General features: G+C 38.6%; 1 protein-coding gene across 1 annotated transcript in view; it reads right to left on the bottom strand.

Moving 5' to 3' along the window:
* Cstf3 (cleavage stimulation factor subunit 3) overlaps nucleotides 1-21,029 on the bottom strand; it is an 85,971-nt gene that overhangs the window by 3,605 nt on the left and 61,337 nt on the right. The window contains exons 10-17 of the mRNA XM_013122362.3: nucleotides 19,914-20,076; nucleotides 17,899-18,008; nucleotides 17,209-17,325; nucleotides 16,788-16,862; nucleotides 8,509-8,652; nucleotides 7,040-7,142; nucleotides 2,651-2,720; nucleotides 1,144-1,339 (exon numbers count right to left, since the gene is read on the bottom strand). Of these exons, the coding sequence (XP_012977816.1) occupies nucleotides 1,144-1,339; nucleotides 2,651-2,720; nucleotides 7,040-7,142; nucleotides 8,509-8,652; nucleotides 16,788-16,862; nucleotides 17,209-17,325; nucleotides 17,899-18,008; nucleotides 19,914-20,076 (978 nt within the window). The remainder of the gene's footprint in view (nucleotides 1-1,143; nucleotides 1,340-2,650; nucleotides 2,721-7,039; nucleotides 7,143-8,508; nucleotides 8,653-16,787; nucleotides 16,863-17,208; nucleotides 17,326-17,898; nucleotides 18,009-19,913; nucleotides 20,077-21,029) is intronic.

Raw genomic sequence — 21,029 nt, 5'->3', positions numbered from 1 at the left:
AATCGAACCTGGGTCCTCTGGAAGAGCAGACAGTGCTCCTAACTGCTGAGCCATCTCTCTAGCCCCTCATTTGACTCTTTAAAACCACCTTTAACCCAGAAAAAAAATTGGCCTTTTCTAATAACTCTTAAATAAGTCTTAGTTTGTGGTTTTTCACTAAGTAAATAAAAATAGAATCTGTTCCTTTTTAACAGTAAAATAGGGGTTATTATGAACACTTTGATTCTGCTGGTGCAGAATTGGCATATCCATCAAAGAAAAGGTCTAAAGCTAAATTATGTGTAATTTTTCTTAAAGTTTTTAGTCTATTTCAGACAGAGAGTGAGACTCAGGCTAAAAGAGGGTGGTGAGGAAAAGAATGATGGCCAAGAGCATCCTATTGCCAGTCGATTTAAAGGGATCAACCTAAGACTCATGTACATACAGCTTGCCTGTGAGTTTCCTCCTTGACTTTTGTTTATGCCAAGGGCACAGAAAGGCCAAGAATGAGGGACCAATGGTGTTTTGCACAAGGGCTATTTCTGAGGCTTCAAAAATACTTGAGTTCAGGGACTAAGTCAGTCATCTACCCATAAGGACCACTCTTAGAGAGCTGGTTCCCCCAGGGGCTGCCACAGAAAGCTACAAACAAAGTCTCAAGGAAAGTCATGCATTTAACAAGCTGTGGTTTTGTTTTGTCTGAATAGCAATCCTCCTGCCTTCCCCATCCCAAATCCTAGGTTTGCAGTTGTGAGTGCACTACCATACCTGGCCATGTCCCTTCATTGTGTCTTGACAAAATATGCAAGAGCAAATACATTTAGTTGAAGCTCCATCAGAAATATTCATCAGTTGATAAAAATTATTCAAAAAAACAGATAATACTAAAGGTTACATTAAGATTTTCCTCCATCATTCATCAGACAAAAGGAAATGACAGTCCCAGGCATACAATGATGATAGAGCCTTTACTCTATCTCAAACATTTAATTTTCATTTTTTGTTATTTTTGGTATTTATAAATAACAAAAACAAAACCAATGATTTTTTTGGTATTATTAGCAACTTAGTAAATAATTGATCTTAGAATGAAAATTATCCATGAACTCTAAAAAACATCAGGGAAGTAGAGACACCACAGATATCTTAGTGCTGAGTACATACCTTATAGCCCAGTGCTTTGAGTTCACTTGCAGAACAAGGATATAGATCCATGAACTTGTATCTGTCTACAAGTAAGGCTGTTTCTTTGCCTTCATACTCTTCTCTGAATGCTGTAAACCGTCTTTTTTCCACTTTCAGTATACTAGCTAAATCACCAATATTACTTTCAAAAGCTAGAAATCGAGCCCAGATTTCTCTAAGAAAGTAAATATAAACAGTACTTAGTCATAAAAAGTTTGTTTTAAAATAATGATTTCCAAATAATAGAAAAACAGGATAATACAATGAATACCCAGTGGTTTCTTTCTTTCCTATTTATTTATTTTTGCCAAAGTATTTGAAAGTCAAGCATAGACACAGTACTTTACCTAAATTTTTAGACATTCAAGTCCTTTCCTGAGTTGCAGACACACACACACACACACACACATCCTATCTTCCTATTTAATGTAAATAAGAGACATCAGAGAGGATAAACTGTTGGTGGAAAAAGGATCTAGACAGAGTTTTATAATTTTTTCTGCATAATGTAGCTTTATCACTTTGCTTAGTGGCATAAATTATGTTGTAGATTTTCTTCATCTAATGTATGAATAAAAAGATACTCCAAAATCTAGTACAACTGTATGACTGATTCACTGAGACCAAACAGTACACATCGATGTTTTAATATTTTCAGGTTACTTTAATGCTACAAACACCTAAAGTAAGATACTGGGTACCTATAATATACCAGGAACTACAGAACTCCCACACTGGTAGACATGTTTGCCATTTGCTGAGAAAGTGAGGATGAGTAAGGTAGAATTTCCCATTGTCTAGGTGGCTGAGCTGAGAACTGAAGCCAAGACGCAAGTTGTTGCTATGTTGGATATGCCACTGGATAATGTTATTCCCCTCACAGTCAAAGCCACAGGTTTGAAAACCAGCTGTTGCGGGATAGTTGATCACACTTAAAACTAAAACTGTTAAAAAAAGGTAACCTTGAACCAGGGGGCAGAGTTAGCAACTAGCTGACTATAATTAGCCATAGAGAAATCAGGATAATGGATAGAGACACACAGGAAAGAGAAAGGAGGGATTTAGATATCTTGATCTCGGAAGTGTGTAGAGAGGGTCAGTTGGCCATTCCCTCACTGCTTTCTTGATCTATCAGGTTTTTACACCAATATCTGACTGCCAAGTTTTTATTGGTAATAGGACAACTTAGGTAAACACATCGACCAGCTTTCAATACAGTAGAGTCTTTGTTTTCCACTAAGGAGAGACATTCCAGAATGCCAAAATATTTAAGTTCTAAAAATATTAAAGTAGAAAGACATAGTAAATTACTTAATAAATTACAAAGGCATTCCCAAATAATTCTAATCATATATAAAATAAAAAAATCTTAGGTGAGTATGAAAATATTGCAAGTAGGTAAACTTAGAAAAGAAATTTCTCCTGCAATGCACACTCCAAGCATACAGTCTCATAGATTTGAGTTCACACATTTGCAATGACTTACCCAGACTTCTCAGGAGGAAGGCTTCCAGATGTTAAAACTCGTTCAAACAAAACTCGGGTATTATTGTCCTCTAGGATATTTAAAAAAAAAAATTAAGTGTTAAATCAAAGAGTTTTACAATTCAATTTTTTAAATTGTATTTCTTTTTTATTTCATATGCATTGGTGTTTTGTCTGCATGTATATCTCTATGAGGGTGTTGGATCCCCTGGAAGTGGAGTTACAGACAGTTATCATGTGCGTTCTGGAGATTGAATCCAGGTCCTCTGGAAGAGCAATCAGTACTTTTAACCACTGAGCCATCTCCTCAACTCCCAACAATTATTATTTTTTTTAAAGCAAAACAAAACCAAACCCCAAGCTTTATCTCAGCTAATCCTCACAAAAATTCAATGCAGAAAAATAACTTGTCACAACTGATTTTTACAGATAAGGAAATTTGAAGGTTCAAAATCACTGGCTTTGAGAGACTGATAGAACAAATCTATATTTAATTGCACTACTTAGGAGGCAGAGGCAGACAGATCTCTGAAAGTTCTAGGCCAGGTTGGTCTACACTGTGAGTTCAGGCCAGCCAAAGATACACATATTAAATACCTGTTTCAGACAAACAAACACCAACTGTACCCCACTGAGTTGGGTTTGATTCATTGCTGTTGAGTAACAAAGCTGTTACCAGAGCAAGGCCTTTTAACCTCTAATTAAGTCCTGGTTTGTACTGCAGGGCAATGCAAACTGTGATGTATGAACCTGATATTCCATTTGCTTTTCAAAAATAATGAGAATTACATATCTGTTGATATAACAGATAGACAACAACATTTAAAAATAGATTTTAGTATGAATGATGGCAAACAGACACAATTTAGTTTCCTATTTTAAGTTATTTTATCTCCTTGTAGAAGGGCAACAATATTTAGATTGGGGGGTAAATAAATAAATGGTAAATTAATTAAAGAGTTGTTACCAGAAGTGGATTAAATTGTAAATATCTGGAGTTCCTTTGTAAATTGAAAGTAGGACTTTTCTTGTAAATTCAAGGAATCTTTTTTAAAAATTTAAGAATCTAGCAGTAGCCAGGCAGTAAAGGCACAGACCTTTAATCCCAGCACTCAGGAGGTAGAGGCAGGCAGATCTCTGTGAGTTGGAGGCCAGCCTGGTTTACAGAGCGAGTTCCAGGACAGCTTCCAAAGCTACAGGGAAACCCTGTCTCAAAAACCAAAAACCAAAAAGCAACAACAAAAATCTAGCCATAATTTAACAACTGAATTGTACACTTAAAATGAATGCACCCATCACATCTAAATTATACTTCAATACTTTTTTAATCCAGTAGCGTGACTGATTTTTAATGTCTTACCATATCCACTTGATTTACTATCTGTTCATATACAAGGTTAGTCCATGAAAGACTATATGTATTAGCCGAAGAAGATGATACCAAGTAATATTCATGACTTCATCAAGTAAAATAGTGTATTTTTAAATTTTTACTTTACTTTTATGTGTGAGTGCTTCTCCTGCATTTACGTCTAAGCACCACTTGCATTCAATCCCTGTGGAGGCCAGAAAAGGGTGTTGGATCCCCTGAGACTGAAGTTGTGAGCCTCCATTGCTGAGTTGCACCAGTTGCTGAGACTCGAATCTAGGTCCTCTGAAAGAGCAGCCAGTGTTCTTAACTGATCTTTTTAAAACTGTTATTAAATCTTACATTTAACCTTGCTGTGTTCTAAACATCCCTTTTAATATCTCACATACCCTTTTCACCATTTGCTGTGTTGTCTGGATGGAAAGATGTTTTCCCCTCTCTTTATCTAGCTAACTATTGCTCATTTTCAAGACCCAACTCATATGCTCTTTCTAGGAGCCTTGGTAGCATTGTCCACATAGTGGAATGCAGTCAAATGTCATTTAAACCCCTGCTAGCCATACAAAGAGGCTAAGATTAATCTTAAGTAGTTAACCAAGCATATGCAAACTGTGTTTTCAACATGTAAACAACATGGAAATTGCTACAACACTTTGCATTCTATTTATTGATTGACTGATTATTTGTTTGATTTTTTTCGAGGCAGGATCTCTCTGTGTAGCTTTAGAGTCTGTCCTGGAACTTGTTCTGTAGACCAGACTGGCCTCCAACTCACACAGATCCACCTGCCTCTGCCTCCCGAGTGCTGGAATTAAAGGTGTGTGTCACCACTGCCTGCTCTTTTTATTTAGTTATTTAGTTAGTTTAAATTAAGTCTTTGGAATCCAGCATCCATACCAGCTTGGCATAGGCACTCTTCACTTGCTCAATAACTAACAGTCTAATGGCTTCAAAGATACTCAGAACAACTCTAGAGCTTGAATTGTCATCTTCATGCCCCACAATGTATCATCAGGAGTCTGCTATATTTACTACTTCCTGCATTCCATACATAAATCAAATGCATGTAAAAACTTGTATCTCAGTCTTATGAAAGGTATTAATTATTATGGCCATGTTGCCAATGGAAAAACTGTAGTTTTAAGTTTACACACCTAACCCGATACACAAGTTTTCTTAAAACAACTCTCATATAAGATCAGTTATTTTATTTTTTAGATTTATGTGTGTGACTGTTTTACCAGCATACATGTATATATACCATGCCCTTTATATCCATAAGAACTGGAGTTACAGTGGGAGAGATGGCTCAGTGGTTAAGAGCATTGACTACTCTTCCAGAGGTCCTGGGTTCAATTCCCAGCAACCATATAGTGGCTCACAACCATCAATAAGGAGACCTGATGCCCTCTTCTGGTGTGCAAGCATACATGTAGAACACTGTATATATATAATAAGTAAATAAAATCTTGGGGAAAAGAACTGGAGTTACAGACAGTTATAAGCCACCATGGGGTTGCTGGGAAGTAAACCTAGGTCTTCTGCAAAAGTAACAAATACTCTTAACTGCTGAGTCATCTCTCCAGGTCCCCTGGTTGTTTTTTTCCTTCAATAAATTATATATCCTGAACTATCAATAATTATATCTTTTATAGAGAGACACATATGAATGGGTAATTATGTAGCATTGTGTTGACATACACAATAAAGAATAGCTATATCACTATCAACCCAACAGAATAGGAAAATAAAGATGTCAATGAACATGTTTCTTTTAAAATTTCACCTTATTTTTGTTTGTTTTTATAGCATTGGGTAAGGGCTTTTAAAATATATGTTTACACCTAGGAAATAAAAGATGAGTTGCACAGAGTGTCCAGAGAAGAACACAAACAACTCTGTTTCCTAACTAACTTTGTAGTTTCACTGAATTTCGGGTAGCACTTTCCTGATTGAAAACTACTCCATATATCACAAGCTATCTACATTATTCAGGGAGTATAAATACATAGCGCTGGGATTGAGTTCAGTTGCTAGAATGCTTGATGTGCTGGCCATTCTTGGTTGTCATATTGATTATATCCATAATTAAATAAAACCCCAGTGACTGAGTATACCCATTAGAAATTTTTTCTCAAAGTGGGAAGAACCGCCTTTAATCTGTGCTACCCCCTATGGTGGCAGCCTATATAACTCTTGTTGGATAGTCCACTCCTTCATTAGAGCCCACTTCTTCAAGATTCTGGCATATACTGAAGACTAGTTCAGACATCCAGCCTCATGAACTGAACAACTACTGGATTATTGGACCTTCCCTTGGTAGATAGGACTACAGCCTGTAAACCATTCTAATAAGACACACACACACACACACACACACACACACACACACGTTCTTTCTATATAAGTTTTGTTTCTCCAGAGAACCCTGACTAATACACTTGTTTAGCATACAGAAGATGTTGGGCTCAGTGCCAGCACCACATAAAATGGGCATGGTAACAAACATTTAGGCAGGTGAATTTCTGTTAGTTCAAAGCCAAAATGGTCTACATATCAAGTTTTAGGCTAACCAGTGTTATATAGTAAGACCCTGTCTAAACACTAAAATATTGAATTCATGGATGATAGACTATTATTTCCTAGGCTCATATCAAGTAGATGTTTATGATGTTATGTTGGAATTACAACACTTTAAAGAAGAAAATTAAACCATTCAAATCTTAGGTACATAATTTCAGATTGTTTAATATTAAGAAACTTCAGCAGGGACTGGAGAGATGGCTCAGTGGTTAAGAACACTGACTGCTCTTTCAGAGGACCTGGGTTTGGTTCCCAGCATCTACATGGCAGCTGACAACATTCTATAGCTTCAGTCCCAGAGGATTCAACGGCCTCTTCTGATCTCTAAGCGCATTAAAGACCTGGGCACACAGACATAACATGCAGGCAAAACACACAATAAAAATAAGTGAATCTTTAGAAGAAAAGAACCCAAGACAGATTCTAGAATCAACTTACCATTGAGGTGAGATAGATAGTCAATATAAGCCAAGACATACTCTGGAATGTCTCCATATTTCTTTAGTCCCAACTCAAAAATCTTAAAGGCAACAGATTTGTCCTAGAAGTAAAGACAGTATTGGTTACCATGGAATGCCAGACAATGTATTAAAAAGAATATTAAAAGTACAGTATCTAATAGCCATGGTGGCAGGAGGATTGCCACAATTCAAAGTCAGTTTAGCTTACATAGCAAGACACTGTCTCAAAATAAAAAGCAAAGCACAACAACAAAGAAAAACTCCCACAACATCTTAATATGACAAGACACACACCACATTCTCTTCCAGAGGCTCTGAGTTCAATTCCCAGCAACCATCATGGTGACTCACAGTCATCTATAGTGCGATCTCAGGCCCTCTTCTGGTGTGCAGGCGTTCATGCAGATAGAGCACTCATACATAAAATAAATAAATGAATCTTAAAAACAAAACAAAAACCTCCTGATCTAAATAAAACCCAGCCCAGGATGCCAGGCAGTGGTGGCACATACCTTTAATCCCAGCACTTGGGATGCAGAGGCAGGCAGATCCCTGTGAGTTTGAGCCCAGCCTGGTCTACAGAGCAAGTTCCAGGACAGCCTCTAAAGCCACAGAGAAACACTGTCTCTAAAAACAAAACAAAACAAAACAAAACAAAACAAAAACTCAGCCCAGGAAATGAAGAAAGAATTCCTTTAAAATGAAAAAGGAAAAAAAAAAAATGAGAAAGAAAGCTGGGCCTGTAACTGGTGGTAGAACACTTGGCTGGAATGGCCAAAGTCCTGAGTTCAACCCTCAGCACCACCATAAACAAAATAAAGCAGGTAAGTAGCTAACATCAGCATACTGCCTAAAACGTATTCTGAGGCTGGCTGCCAGGTTGCATTGCTAGTAACGCCAGTACTGGGGAAGTGGAAGCTCAAGAGTCTGAGACCAGCCTGAGATACAAAACCCAACAAACTAACAAAGACAAGTGCAGGCGAGCTGAGAGGGAGGGGTCACTGGTTGAACACGTGCTTGTCATGTATCAATTCATGAGGTCAACACCCCCAAAAAAATCTAAGTAGAGACATTGCCTAGGATGCATGAGGCTTCCTAGTATATATAAACAATCAATCAATAAAAAGAAAAAATGTGGAGTTTAATAAGACACAAATTAATAAGCAACTGAGCTGGATAATGTTCCACATAATTTTATGCAGTCAAACTTAAGTCCTTCTTTACAAAACAGAGTAATTAAGCTTAATTACTTAAAGTAGGACTTTAGAGATGGGGTCTTTGCTATGTAATACTGGCTGGCTGGAACTCATTAAGATCTGCCTCCACCAATAGTACTGGGATTAAAGAAAGGTATGTGTCACTGTGCCCAGCAGGACTGCTTTTCTTTTCATGAATATATCTCAGAGGAAGAAAACATCACCTTCATGTAAGCATTTCAGTATTTACCTTACTACAGTAATACTCCATGAGTGCTGCTGTAACATAGACATGATGGCGAGTTCTGGCATCCTCTCTTGCTTTTTTAAATATCATTCTTCCAGATTTGATGCCTTCTGCTCTTCTTGCAAATTTCATATACTGGATATATACCTATGAGAAAAAAATTATTTGTATTCTACACATTAGGCAGAACATGGTCCTCACAACATCTAGTAACAGGGCACGGAGTTCTATGCTAATATTTCTAGCATAAGAAACTACAGAGTAGAATTGTAAGTTACTATTCCACAGTCATTAGGGAACATGCTACTTTTTACTTAGACACAATTTACCTGATACAAAATTATTCTTTTTGTTTTTGTTTTTTGAAGACAGGGTTTCTCTATGCTAATGTTTCTAGCATAAGAAACTACAGAGTAGAATTGTAAGTTACTATTCCACAGTCATTAGGGAACATGCTACTTTTTATTGAGACACAATTTACCTGATACAAAATTATTCTTTTTGTTTTTGTTTTTTGAAGACAGGGTTTCTCTGGGTAGTCCTGGCTCTGTAGACCAAGCTGTCCTCTTAACTCTGAGATCTGCCTGCCTCTGCCTCCTGAATGTGGCATTAAAGGCAGGTTGCCACCACTACCTGGCATGATCTATTTTGTTTTTTGATTTTTTTCAAGATAGGATTTCTATGTATATCCCTGGCTGTCCTGGAAACTTGATTTGTGAACCAGGCTGGCCTCAAACTAAAGAGATCCTCCTGTCTTTGCCTCCTGAATGCTGGGATTAAAAGCATGCACCACCACTACCCAGCTTCTACTAATACTAGACCATGTTAACTGAGGGGGAATTCAATCCCTAACACTACCAAAACAAACAAACAAACAAGGGCTGATGGTATGACTCAGTGGTAAGGCGCTTGCCTAGCAATGCACAAGATCTTAGGTCTGACCATTAACACCACAAAACTGAAAAACAAAAAACAAAAACAAAATTTGGGGTCTGGGAAAATGACTTGGTGTGTAAGTGCACTTGCCACACTAGGATGAGGACCTGAGTTAGAATCCCCAGAACCCTTATGAAATCTGGGCATTGCTGTATATGCCTGTAACCCAGTGTGAGGGCAAGAGCAGATGAACCTAAGAGCTTGCTGGCCCACCAGCCAGCCTAACTCAAAAGGTGGGTTTCTGGTTCAGTGACTATCTCAAAAGAATGAGGTGGGAAGCTAAACAGAAATATACCTGATTCCCATTTCTCACCTCCACTCACACGTACAGGTGTGCACATCTGCTTATACACATGAATATACACATAAACCACATAACCCCACCCCCACAAAATTCTACAGTAGAGATCTTCACTCCCCCGGGGAGGCATATTCCAAGATATTTTTAAAAATTCTTATTTCATGCACATTGGTGTTTTGACTAAATGAATGTCTGTATGAGGGTGTCTGGTCCCCTGAAGTTACGGACAGTTGTGAACTGCCATGTGAGTGTTAAGACTTGAACCCAGATCCTCTGGAAGAGCAGCCAGTGCTTTTAACTGCTGAGCCATCTTCCCAGTGCCCCAAGATATTTTATTTTAAAAACTGAGGCACCTGTGAGTGTCCATATTTCCCAGATTTCTTCCTCAGCACATCTGTTACTGGTATATAGGAAGGCTACTGATTTTTATATGTTAAGTTTGTATCCTTCCACTTTGCTAAAAGTGTTTATCAGTTCCCAGTGCTCTGCTGGAGTCTTCAGCTCTCTTATGTATAGAATCATACTATCCACAAGTAAGGACACTTTAACTTCTTCTGTTCCTATTTTCAGCCCCCCCTTTTTTTTTTGGTTTTTCGAGACAGGGTTTCTCTGTATTGTTTTGGAGGCTGTCCTGGAACTCGCTCTGTAGACCAGGCTGGCCTCGAACTCACAGAGATCCGTCTGCCTCTGCCTCCCAAGTGCTGGGATTAAAGGCGTGTACCACCAACGCCCGGCTTATTTTCAGCCCTTTTATTTGCTTCTCTTGTCTTGTTGCTCTAGCTAAGGCATCCAACCCTATATTGAATAAAAGTGGAAAAGTCAATAATACCCTTGCTTTGTCTGTGACTTTAGTGGAAATGCTTTCAGCATTTCCCTAACTAGTATGATGTTTGTCACATCTATGTTTATTACATCAACATGTTTCTGGAGTTGGAAAGGTGGCTCAGTGGTAAGTGCCTTGGTGACAAGTGTCTTTACTTTCTGAGTCATTTCTCTGGCCCTCATATCTCATACTCTTATCCATGTATTTTTCTTCTAATTTTTACTTTACTCTCTCTCTATCTTTCCTCTCTTTCCTTCCTCATGTCACCATTTAAATATTGGTACTTTTACCTCTAAAACACTATAAACTACATTTCCCTCAATTGGTTCCCCCAAGTTAATCTCTGAACTTTATAGGCCACAGACTATGATGTACACAAATGTCTTCTAATGCCATTTAATACCAAGACTCTTAATCTGCATTAACAGCAGTGGACAAGTAAAATTAAAATAAAAAGTGTGAAAAAAAAAACTAAAGATAAAATTGGAGCACACAGCCAGGCAGTGGTGGCACACGCCTTTAAACCCAGCACTCAGGTGGATCTCTGTGAATATGAGGCCTGGTCTACAGAGCAAGTTCCAGGACAGCTGGGGCTATACAGAGAAATCCTGTCTAAAAACAAAAAACAAAAACCAAAAAACTAAAAACAAACAAATAAATAAATAAAATTAGAGGGCACAGGTAGGTCACAGTGACATATACCCTTAATCTCAGCATTCCAGAGGCAGAAACAAGCAGATCTCTGAGTTTGTGGCTAGCCTGGTCTGCACAGCAAATTCAGGCCAACCAAGGGTTCACAGTGAGAGACTATCTTTAGGGGAAAAAAGGAAGACATGTCTCCCAATCAATGAGCAAAACACAAAGAATACAAAATCAAAGTGCTAAAGTAAGTGCTTAGCACTAAATGAGACATCTATAGTAACTCTTATCCCCAAGACTCAGAGAACATTATGGAAGAGGGGCATTAGGAAGGTCAAAGTTGAAGGATATAGAAGCCAGGCTAGTGGCACGCAACTTTAATCCCAGCACTTGGGAAGTAGAGGCAGGCAGACGTTCAAGGCTAGCCTTGTTCCAGGGTAGCCAGGAACAAGAGGGGGGGGGGGGGTCAAGACATGTCACAGCAACTATAACTACTAGTTTACCAGTACAGGATCATTCTAACAGGCAGCACCAATTGGACTCAGTTGGTTATTAATGTTATTAAAAAAAAAGAAACAGCCGGTGGTGGTGGTGGTGCACGCCTTTAATCCCAGCACTTGGGAGGCAGAGGCAGGCAGATCTCTGTGAGTTCAAGGCCAGCCTGGTCTACAGAGTGACTTCCAGGACAGCTTCCAAAACAATACAGGGAAACCCTGTCTCGGAAAACAAACAAACAAAAAGAAACAGAGAGGCAAGACAGAGAGACAAATGGACAGATAGGAAGGGAGGGAGGGAGGGAAGGAAGAAGGAAAAGATACAAGGTGGGAAGAAGGTGCTGGAGTTGTCTGGTGGGAGTGAGAGGGGAGTTGTAATGCATATGGTCAAGGTGCATTGATTGCATGCATGAAATTGCCAAAGAATAGTTTACTTTTTAAAAATACCAAAAAATGAGACAAGCCACTGTGATCATCCACAACCTAACACCTCCTCAATACCAGAAACTAAAATTAATGAGATAGCTAAATTCCATAAAGATTCCAGAGTCCCACTTTTCAAAAGGATCAACACTCACATAGAAGATGAATGAAGTAAGGAAATCAATTCAGAACCTAGACAAGAACTTAGTAAAGAAACTGTCAAAGATTTGGAAGAGAAATTAAAAACATGAAGGGTAAATTCAGTAAGGAAACTGAGATTCTGAAAAAGAAGATATAAAAGTTGGAAATGAAAACAGTCATTAAGTAAAAAAACATCATCAACAGATAAGAAAAGCAGCTGGGTGTGGTGGTCACGTCTCTAATCCCAGCACTCTGGAGGCAGAGACAGGCAGGTCTCTGTGAGTTTGAGGCCAGCCTGGTCACAGAGAGATTTCCAGGACAGCCAGGGCAGTTATACAGAGAAATACTGACTCAAACAAACAAACAAAATACAGAGAGAGGGAAGAAAAAAATTCTGGGATGTAGGACAGGATCAAGATAGAAATTAATGAAATGGAAACTAAAGGAACAATACATATGATGAATCAAACAAGCGGTTTTTGTTAAAATTTTTCTTTTATATTACTTTATTTTATGTGCATGGTGTTTTGCCTGCATGTATCAGGTGTACTATGCACACCTGGTTCCTGTAGCGGTCAGAAGAGGGCATCAGGTCTCCTAGAACTGAAGTTCTAGGTGACTGTGAGCAACTATGTGGGTTCTGAAAACCAAAGTTGGGTCCTCTACAAGGGCAGCCAGTGCTCTTAACTGATGAGCCATGTCTCCAGCCCCAAAGAATTGTTTTTTGAAACTAGAAGTAACATTGATAAATCCCTATCCAAACTAGTCAAAGAAAGGAAAAGATCCAAATTAATAAAATTAAATAAGCCAGGTGGTGGTGGTGCACGCCTTTAATTCCAGCACTCTGGAGGCAGGGGCAGGCAGACAGCCTCCAAAGCCACAGAGAAACCCTGTCCCTCGAAACCACCAGTCAGTGAGATTGAAGGAAGAATAAAAAGTCTCCAAACAAAGAAAAGTACAGGCTCAGATGGATTCACGACTGGATGTTTCCAAACCTTTAATGAAGAACTGAAAGCAAAATTCTTCAAACTATTCCACAAAGTCCATGAGGAAAGAACCCAGATATCAAAAATAGAGGATGCAACAGAAAAAGCAAAAACAAAAACCAACCTTATACAGAACAATTTTTCTGATGAACACAGCTGCAAAGATTCACAATAAAGTTCTTGCAAATCAAATTCAAGAACACATAAAAAGATCACACACAATGATCAAGATGGCTTCATTATAGAGATGAAAGTTTGGTCCAATATATGTCAATCTATAAGTGTAATCTAGCCCTAAATAGATTTAAGAACGAAGAAGAGAAAGTGGGAGGCACCCTTGAATAAACTGGTACAGCAGACTGCTTCCTGAACATACTCCAGTAGCACAGACACTGAGATCGACAATTAAGAAATGGAATCTCCTGAAACTGAGACGTTTCTGTAAGGCAAAGGACACAGTTAACAAGACAAAAAGGCAGCACGCAGACTGGGAAAAGATATTCACTAACCCCATATCTGACAGAGGGCTGATCTCCAAAATTTACAAAGAACTCAAGAAGCAAGTCTCCAAAACACCAAAGGATCCAATCAAAAAGTGGGGTACAGAACTAAATAGGGAATTCTCAGTAGAGGAGTCTAAAATGGCTGAGAGATATCCCTAGCCATCCGGGAAATGCAAATCAAAACAACTGTGAGATATCATCTCACTCCTGTCAGAATGGCTAAAATCAAAAACTCCAACAACAGTTTATGCTGGAGAGGATGTGGAGAAAGGGGAACACTCCTCCACTGCTGGTGGGGATGCCGACTTGTACAGACACTTTGGAAATCAGTATGGAGATTCCTCAGGAAATTGGGAATCAGTCTACCAAAAGACCCAGCAATTCCACTCTTAGGCATAAACCCAAAAGATGCACATTCATACAACAAGGATGTCTGTCCCACTATGTTCTTAGCAGCTTTATTTGTAATAGCCAGAAACTGGAAGCAATCTAGATGTCCCTCAACTGAAGAGTGGATAGAGAAAATGTGGTACATTAACACAATGGAGTACTATTCAGCGGAAAAAAACAATGGAATCTTGAAATTTGCAGGCAAATGGACGGCACTAGAAGAAACCATCCTGAGTGAGGTAACCCAGTCACAAAAAGAAACATGGTATGTACTCACTCATTTACAGATTTTAGACATCAATCAGGGGAATGCCAGCATACAATCCTATTGCCAGAGTGTCTAGGAAACAGAACCTTCATTCAGCAACTGATAAAGCAGAGGCAGATACCCACAAACACTGAACTCCTGGAATCCAGTGTCAGAAAGAGAGAACTGATGGGCAAAGGAGTTAAGACTGGGCTGGTTTAACTCACAGAAACAGCTGACCTGAACAAGGGGGAGCTCTTGGACCCCAGATTGATGGCTGTGTGGAAAGTATAGGACTGACCCAGACACCTTGAATGTGGGTGTTAGTAGGAGGTCTAGATAATCTATGGGGTGTTTCTGCTCTAGTTCATGGCATGAACCTGAGAGAGTGGAGCCTAAAAATGAGACCCCGGTCACTTGAAACGGCTAGAAGAAAACATGAGGAAAAGAATTCAAGGTTTGAGTATTGTTAAGGGACCTCCTCCATGTGGTCGCTCTCTCTTATCTCTTACTCACTCACCCTCTCTCTGTCATGTCTGTCTTCCCCTATTTGGTGTCCCTCCGCTATAATAAACTATGGTTTATGTGCTCTCCATGGCTTGTGTTGTATCCCGCTGGTCCGGTTACGTGCTTGCGCTAGTGTTTCTCTTTCGCCCCCTTCTAACTTCTTTTTTTTTTTTTTTTTTTTTTTTTTGGTTTTTCGAGACAGGGTTTCTCTGTGGCTTTGGAGGCTGTCCTGGAACTTGCTTGGTAGTCCAGGCTGGCCTCAAACTCAGAGAGATCCGCCTGCCTCTGCCTCTGCCTCCCTAGTGCTGGGATTAAAGGCATGCCCCACCAACGCCCGGCTCCCCTTCTAACTTCTAATTTCTAATCTTAAGGAAAATAACAACAGGTAGAGGGCATGATCTTTTTGAAGAGGACTCCAGTAGCACAGAAAATAACTCCAAAACTAAGAGGATTATATGAAATTAATGTTTCTGCACAGCAAAAGAAACAGCCACATCAGCAGAGTGAAGGGATAACATACAAAATGGGTCGTCTTTTCTTGCAAGGTATACTTTAATCAAGGGTTAATATTTAGACTATATAAATAGCTGCAAAATTAAAAACTTTCCCAACAAAAGTCTTCCACACAATCAATGCAGTATAGAAACCAATCTATATTAAAATCAATAAACTGAATATAGGAAGTTCTCAAAAGGAAATCCAAATGATCAATTTTTTTTCTAAGTGTCAACCATCCTTAGCCATCAGGGAAATGGAAATAAACGCTACTCTGAGATTCTATCTCACTCCAGTCAGATAGTCTACAATTAAGAAAATAAATGATAACAATGTGGGGAAAGAGGAGCTCATACATACTGTTTATGGGAGTGCAATGTAGTACAGTTACTATGGAAATCAAATGGAGGCTTCTCAAAAAACTAAAATTAGAACTACTGTATTACCCTGCTATTCTAGGCTTGGAATATTCCCCAAAGACTCTAAGTCCTACCACAGAGATAAAAGCACATCTATGTTTACTGCTACTCTATTCACAACAGTCAAGGAAAGAACTACCCTAGATGCCCATCAACAGGTGAATAAATGAAGGAAATGTGGTATAGCCATGAATGGTGGTACACAGTTGTACCCCCAGGCAATTAGGAGGTAGAGGCAGGAGGACTATCCTCAGCTACATAATGAGCTCAAGAACAACCTAGGCTACACTAGACCCTGTCATAATACTCCCACCTCCCCAAAGCCCAAAAGAAAAAATTGTGGTATATACACATAATGGAATTTTATTCAGCCATAAATAAAAATGTAATTATGACATTTTCAAGAAAATGGATGGATCTGCAAAATAAGCCAGATTAAAAGACAAATTCCACGTGTTTCCTTTCACATGGGGATCCTAAACTTTGGTTTTTATACATGTGTGTACATATGTCTACTTAGGAGAGATGATGTCTTAGTTAGGAGTTTTTAATTTAAAAATACGATCATACAGTGTTATAGAAAGATCATTCTGTAGCTATTTCACACTGATGCAGTAAAAACAATACCAATAGAGTAGAGATCACTTTTAGGGTTTGGGGCAGAGTGAAGCATTACTACAAAGGATCACAGAAGGGGACTTTTCAGAGGTGATGGAAGTGCTTTACTCTTTATTTGGTTTTTGAGACAGAATCTTATATAGTACATGTTATCCTTAAACTCACTATATCCTCCTGATCCTTCTGTCTCCACTTCCTAAATACTGAGATTACAAGTGTTAGCCATCATGCCCAGTAGTGTTTTGTATAGCAGGTTTCATGATCTAATAAGACATAATAACAATGTCATTGTGTGTGAATTAAATGTTTGTTGTATTAAGTCAGAGTATGATGGTGAAAAAGACTTAGAAGGTTACTCACCAAGGTGGGGTCAATATCCTCAATTGACAGAAGCCTGTTATATATACTGTGAACCTTCTCATACTTCATGCGACTCTAGGTGGCAAAGAAATGAATGTAAGTGTATACTTGCAAATGAGCAGATGTGAGCTTTAAGGAGCCTGAAGACTATACTCCTGTTCCCACAAGACACAATGGCATCTATATTGCACATAAATGTATACGAACTTGAGGACTAACAACTGTTTACTATTACCATCTCTGGCTACAAAACAAAGAAGCTGCCCCGCCCCCAAAAACCCAACTTAGTCCTTCAGTAAAACTGTAATCACTAGATGTAATCCCAGTATCCAGCAGGTTCAGGGAGAAGCATGAGTTTGGGGCCATCATGGAACGCACACACACACGCACACATACTTCCAAACCCTCTGACTCTTCTCACCTCTTCATAATCTGCATATGCAAAGTAAAGGAGCATGTTCTTCTTTAATAAAGTGCTTATGGCTCTTTCGTATATGTTAGCAGCTTCATCACTAAATAGTTTGGCATTGTTCATATCCTAAGAGGAGAAAGGAAACACATCCTCAATAATGTCAATGTAGTTAAAATGAGACAGTATTCTCTTTATAATGCACTTACTAAAAAATAAATCACATTGGCATTAAAGAGCAGAATTTCTTCCTGCTCTGAGCAGAGAAGTTTCTAGGGCTTGAGCCCAGGGGCCTTTACCACAGTCATGCACTCACTCCAGTCCCCATTACTTTAAATTATAAGAGAACTATTTAAGTTCTTTAAATGATACAGTACTTTGATAGAGTTTAAAAAGCAATCATATTTTAATTCTAAGTAAGTATAATCATGAGTGTTACTAAAATTCATACTGACATCAGCTTAAAATTTTCAACAGATATACCACTGTATTTCCTGAGATTATACCCAATACCTTGTCTAGTCTCTCTTCTACACCTCCCAAATAGCTCCCTTTCTGCTATTTAATGTTATGTGTGAGTATATGTGTATAGGTATGTGTTTAAACCTAGACAATACTAAAATTGGTGTTATATTTCTTCAGTAGATCTTATTGCTAGAGCAAAGTCACAAAAGGAAAAAGAGGATAGGGAAGGATACATACCCCCTTTTCCGCAAGCAGTTTACTTGACTGCTCCAGATACTGGGCAGCTTCGTACCAAATATCAGGGTGATGGCCCAGCACAAGCAGGCACTGTTCATAAGCAAACATAACTAAGGGAAGACAAGTACAAAATGCTCAATTAAGATAAACAGCACTAACAACATTATCACAAGCACACATGAGATTATTAGACTCAGACATGGTCTTTAACAATGAATGATGATTCAAAATAAAACAGTAACCTCTGATGCCATCATCCAGAGTTTGATTTGCCAACTGTTTACCAACTTACTATCTACTGGGACAACTAGATGCTGGAAACAAAGGCACAAAAGTCAATATGGCTTCCAACGTTTAGAGAAGGATGTAGTCTACACAGAGGACAGTAAGAAAGCAAAGTCCTCTAACCACCATATGTGTACACACACAGACACACATGTAGGGAGAAAGAAAGCCTAAGTAACTTCACTATGTGACTGGCATCTGGAGGAGACCAAAGCAGGAGAAGCTGGTCAATGAGAATTAAGTGAGACAGAGGGAAGGGTGGGTACACAGTGGCAGAGATTGCCAAGGATGTGACTCAGTGGTAGAGTTCCTATCTGCCATGCATGTGGTTCTGGGTTTGATCCCCAGTGCCCCAAAATAGATATAGGCAAAGAAACAGTATAAAGTCCTGAAGGTGAGTGAGCCTACAAAATTGAAGAATTCAGTGAAATTCCAATCCAGCAGCAACAGTAATTTGTGTGAGTCTAACTCTCCTGAAGACAGAAGGTGTATCTCTATGGCAGAGCATATGCTTAGCATGCATAAATGCACAAGGCCTTGGGTTCAATTCCTGATACTTCTCTATGTCTACATGTATATGTTTTTGTGTACATATGTTGTATATGAAAAATGAAATAAAGCACTCCCCAAGAACAATAACAAAAGGCAGAATATTAAATTGTATTGCAAAATGAAGCAGAAATCAAAGCAGACTGGTCCAGGGGCAACAGTGAGATTCATATTATACAAAGTCCAAATGGACAATAAGTAATTGAACTTCCTATTAAATAAAACTCAGTATTCTTCAGAGAAGACAAAAGAATTCAGTCTTTATAATCTATTATTTGTACATTTATAAAATGTTTAAAAATTTAACTGCTTGTCTATACATGTTACAAAACTTGAAAATGTGACCAACAGTCAAAAGTCAAAGGAAACAAACCCCATGATAGCCCACTACTTGCAGGAATTAGTAAATGAGGACTTTATAGCTACTGTAATAATAACCACATTCATGAAGCTAAAGAAGACACATTGCTGGGGCTGGAAAGATGGCTCAGCAGTTAACAGCACTTGTTCTTGCAGACAACCTGAGTTTGATTCCCAGCACCCTCATGATAGCTCATAACTATTTGTAACTGCAGTTCCAGAGGATCCAATGGTTTCTTGAGGTCTCTTTGGGCACCAAGCATGTAAGTGGTGCACAAGACATTCATGCAGTCAAAACATTAATATACACGCAATTGAAAACTAAAATATACAGACATACACACATATACAAATACACTGTAACACATGAATCTGAATAGAGAAACTAAAGTTGTAAAAAATCGTAAATGGAAATTCATAAAACTAAAAAATACAGTATATAAAATGAATAATTTGCTTACATTAGCTCAATAGCAGATTAGATATAATAAAATAAGGGCTATATGAACATAAAGATAGATCTGTAGACATGATTATGAATGAAAAAACACAAGTGCAAAAACAAAAGATTTAGGAATCAAAAACAAAGCCTCATCTGGGCATGGTAGCACATTCCTGTGACTTAGGAAGGTAAGACAGACCATGAGTTGGAGGTCAGCTGAGGCTACATAGTGAGCTTGAAGCCAACCTAACCTGCAGAGTTAAGAGCCTGGAGTGGTGGGTGGGAGAAGCAGGAGCAGAGCTTGAGGCAATCCATGAGGTTACTATCAAACAGTCCAAGACACACGTAGTTGGAGTCCCACGAGGGTTACTCTTGTTACCTCTTTTCGTTATAAGGGTCTGGTCCTCTGTTCGAAGAGGGTTACTCTTCTCCCACTGGATGTATTTCTTCCACATGTCCACTTGCTGAGCTTCTTGAGGAGTATTCTGAGGAGGCACTGATGGAGCATTGCGATCCAAACCTTTCATTACTGTCTCATATTCCTAAACAAACATTTAGAAATTTTTGATGAGCCTAGAACAACTCAGATATAGGGGGAGCAAGTTGATCAGTCTGAAATACTTTGTTTAAAATGTTTACTCTCCCATACCTAATATCATTTTGTTAATGTGACTTTTGAAATCAAGGTTATCCTCAGATAACACAGTGAGTTTAAGCTCAAACTTGGCTACATGAGAACCTATCTCAAAAAAACAGAAGTTCAAAAAACATCCAAAACCAACAAAACAAAGCCTAAGAGTAAGGAAAGACATAACAGAGTATTACCAACCAATACCAGATCCCTAGGAGTGGTGAACAGAATACCCATGGGCTATCTCTACAGGTAGTGGAAGAGGGTCATCCTGCAGGATGTATGATGTAAGAGGTAACACTAGTGGAGATTGGGTAGTATTGCTATTGTCACCTATGGAGACCCTAATAGTTTATACTATTTGGCTATTTTCCCAATGAATACAAAAGGTATGTACACAGCCCAAAATCTGTCCCAAAGAGCTATGTTATTTTATAACCACACTCTGACTATAGAGTAACACAATATTCAGATAAGCAAATATGAAGGAAGGATATCAACTACTTCAATATTTCTATATAAAACTTCTGTTTTGAAAAATATTTCTGGCCAGGCATGGTGACTCATGCCTATACAGATGACACAGGAAGGGTAGCCGAGCTACAAAGTACCAGGCTAGTCAGTATTACATACCAAGACTCTATTTCATAAACAAACAAACAAAAATACTTTTTGTATTGGGATGTAACTCAGTAGTAGAACACTTCCTAATGTGTGTGAATACCCAGGTTAGTTGATGCCCTGTTACAAATATACACATTGGGTTAGTGATGTTCAGTAACATCCATAGACACACTGGGTTGGATCTCACAGACTCATTATTTGATGCCCAGTAACACACACACACACACACACACACACACA

This window comes from Mesocricetus auratus, unplaced genomic scaffold (assembly GCF_017639785.1).
Source record: "Mesocricetus auratus isolate SY011 unplaced genomic scaffold, BCM_Maur_2.0 Super-Scaffold_100004, whole genome shotgun sequence".
NCBI classification, from domain to species: domain Eukaryota; kingdom Metazoa; phylum Chordata; class Mammalia; order Rodentia; family Cricetidae; genus Mesocricetus; species Mesocricetus auratus.
Note: the sequence above shows the minus strand (reverse complement) of the source record. Positions and strands in the feature narration are given on the sequence as shown.